Source organism: Verticillium alfalfae, genomic scaffold (assembly GCF_000150825.1).
Source record: "Verticillium alfalfae VaMs.102 supercont1.9 genomic scaffold, whole genome shotgun sequence".
Lineage (NCBI taxonomy): Eukaryota > Fungi > Ascomycota > Sordariomycetes > Glomerellales > Plectosphaerellaceae > Verticillium > Verticillium alfalfae.
The window spans coordinates 1,431,710-1,435,015 of NW_003315030.1; the positions used below are offsets into that span (position 1 = coordinate 1,431,710).

Genomic DNA, 3,306 nt, shown 5'->3' on the forward strand with positions numbered 1-3,306 from the left:
CCTTCGGCGCTCGGCAGATTCCAAACTGGCATGGCATATGCACACACCTGAAGCGTTTCAACTGTGGGTCGTCATGAGGAAACAAGCCACCGAATCCATGGCGTGTTTGATCCTCTTTCTCAATAGTACAGAGCTAGCCTGCGAGCCTGCCATCCATGAGAAACACTGCACGATATCTAGAAGCCTAGATGCGAGCAGAGGAACCACAACACCCCCAAAAGACGGAAACGCGCCCGCCCCCAAGGCAGCCTTCACACAACCGTCCCGGGCCTCTCTTGTTTCAAAAACACGCGATCTCCAAGCCCAGGGCATGGTCGCTGTCGTGACTCCAAGATTTCGAATCGGGGAGGCAGAGGGGCGAGGGGCCGGTTTGCGATTGGTGCCATTCGTAACGACGACACGAGCACAAGCGATGCAAATGGCCATGGTCGCTCATGTCAAAGGAACAAAGGTCTGCGTCTCTCTCTCTCTCTCTCTCTCTCTCTCTCTCTCTCTCTCTCTCTCCTTCACATACATACACACACACTCTTTGAATTTTCCCGGGGCCGATACATGGGCAACGAGGTGATGCGTGGGTTGGCTGAATGAACGACCAACTGGCTTGCGTCTGAAACGACAGAAGCGATTGTATACGGGGCGGGCGTTGGGCGACTTATTTCTGTGAATCCATGGGACCAAAAGCGATCTCCTGACAAGGCGTATTCTCCCTTGCTTGCCTGGTGTCGCGAGACAAGGTGCCTGCTGTAACTCGTGGCTATTCAATAGCAAATCTACAACCACCGCCACACAAGGTCAGCGCAAACTCAATTCACTGGTGGTCCATGTTGGAAACACTAGGTGCCTGCTCATGACAACACAGCTCCAAGCACATAGAGCACACCATGACGATAAGGTTCACATGAGAGAGTGCACACGAGACGTTGAATTCATTACGAACATGATAATGTATCAGCTCCGTCCCTCCGCTCCATGACCTCGATGATAAGCCCGAAAGAGCAAATGAAAACGCCAACTCCATTTCCCATCCCCATCCATTGCCATGCTCTGATATACCAGCCCAACAAACACATGGCAAACCAAAAGACAGGAAGAACAAACCCAAAATGCAACACTCTTTTGAAGAATTAGACGAAACGCGAGAAAATAGAACTCAGACGAAAAACCGTGTCGAAATGTGGCCCTCGCCGCCTGTCCGTCATGAGTCGTCATCATGACCGTGTCGACATGAGCGGAGAAACGAGACGTCCTTTCACACGGGATATCACAACTAAGAACAAGAAGAAAGTGCAGGTGATGCGAAAGAATTTGAGAACGAAGAATGTGCTCGCAAGACTCGTTGAGAGCCTTGGTTTGATGCAGCTGGTCACGGAGTTGTCTTCACTCTTGTTGAGATTGTAATGAACCAGAAGCCTTTTATATCGGGGACCTTTCAACTCAGAGACCCGAAAGAGTTGATAGCGGCAGAAATGGCCCACGAGTAATGATGTGAACCTTTTTCTTGGGAGGGGGGATGTGCGTTCTAGGCACCTTCGAGAGGCTGGGCGAATGAGTAGTTGAAGTCTAGCAGGCCGTCTAGCATCCAGTGTTGGGGGTCGAAGAAGTCATAGTTGGTGTTGTCCGTATAATTGATGCCGCTCAAGAGGTTGCTGTTGGTGCCGTTTGTCGCCGCATTGCCGTTCGCACCGGGTGGTGCTGCTAGGCTCGCGGCAGTGGTACCCGGCGTGAGGGCACCATTGGTCGGTGCCAGCATGTTGCCCGATGTCTGTGGCAGATTCTGCGCACCAGCAGTGGCAGGCATGAGTGTTGAATCCATGTGTGTCGATGAAGCCGAAGACTCGTTCGCTGAGTCCGGATTAGTAGGTTGTTTCAGGGCTATTGTGTGCGCGCCTGTTGTCAGTCACCGCAGTCACTCAGAAAGAAGACTTGGATGCATCGAGCCAGCGCACAGGGAAGGGAGGGAGGGGAATAAGGGGGATAGTTACCGTCCAGTGTGCCGCGGCCCTGGGCTTGATAGTCCTCACGCCAGCGCCATACCGAGTCGAACACGAGACTCATGCTGTGACGGCACCGAACCTTGAGCTGCAGGGTGTCATCGACAACAGGTCGGGGCGACACCTCGTCGTTCTTGACAGACTTGATGTCGTGTCGAGCGCCGTTCCACATCTGCACCATCAGCTCGGCGAGCCGAGACTGCAAATCATTGTTGATGACGCTGGTGGCGCGGATGGCGTTTAGTGTCTTGTGGAACAGACTGCGGCTGCGTTCGGCTTCGATAATTTCTGCGAAGAACGATTTGCTCAGCTTGAGAGGCAAATCCTGCCGCGACGAGCATCTGCTGGATATAATTCGAAGCGTAGAGCAGGATGTGGCCAGCCGTGTTTTGACCTGGCGACGTCACCTTGTCGTCCTCGAGAATGTGATCTAGGAAGGCCGTCGTTGCGCGCCAAAGGCCCATCAGATCATCCATGTAGCCCGGAGTGGTGTTGGAGTCAAAGAAACCGGCCAATCGGAGATGAAGAGCTGCGGCCCTGAGATGGAGGTTGACGATGGGCCCGAGATGCTGCGAAAGGATGGAAGCCTGAAGCTCTCCGTAGTCTCGCCGATAGACACGCATCAGCATGGCTCTGTGCTCGTCACCTGCGACGCCGCGCGAGTCGCTGGCGTTGCTGTACATCTCTTTGGACACCTTGTCGCAGAACCTTTCGATCTGCAGCCTCGCCTCGAGAACGGGCGATAGTTTAAAGGGGCCATCTTCGCCTCGTCTCACAGCCAGTGTCCAGTCGTACAGTGTCGACGCAGGCTGGCCGTAGCCTGTGCCAATGGACTGGGCGACAATGTTGCACACGGCCCACGTCGTGACGCGGTCATGGAGCTGCTCCTTGTTCAGGTCGACGGAGACACGGGAGAAGTCCTGGGTGTGGTTCGGGCGATGCAGGCCAATGCCCGTGGCGGTCCTCAGCATGACGCCACAGAGAATGTGTGTAGGATCGGCCGTCGTCGTGCTTGTGGGCAGGGGCCAGGTGCACAACAAGCAGAGCGCCTTGACGACGTAGTAGCTGCTGGGCACGTCGCCGATGGTCTGCCACAGCAGGCGCGTCAATGGGCCCGACAGGGTCGTCAGCAGAGTCGGGTCGGCGCTGTAGCGACGCGCAGCGACGGCGACAATGGTCCAGAAAAGGAGCGAGTGCTGCTGGTAGTACGTGTCGGGCGACTGCTGGGGGTTCAGGAAAGGCAGGTATGGGTGGTAGTAGTTGAAAAACATGTTGAAGAGCTGAGAGACCGAGTCCTCGGTCAAGCGGACGTTCT

The 3,306-nt window shown here is 55.1% G+C and overlaps 1 protein-coding gene across 1 annotated transcript; it reads right to left on the reverse strand.

Annotated features, from left to right (window-relative positions):
- Nucleotides 1–1,519: 1,519 nt before the first annotated feature.
- On the reverse strand, nucleotides 1,520–3,262 carry VDBG_07379 (Zn(II)2Cys6 transcriptional activator; the record flags this gene model as incomplete). Its single annotated transcript, XM_003002762.1, has 3 exons — nucleotides 1,520–1,887; nucleotides 1,983–2,212; nucleotides 2,253–3,262. The coding sequence occupies 3 exons, from the start codon at nucleotides 3,260–3,262 to the stop codon at nucleotides 1,520–1,522; spliced, it is 1,608 nt and encodes a 535-aa protein (XP_003002808.1).
- Nucleotides 3,263–3,306: the final 44 nt, after the last annotated feature.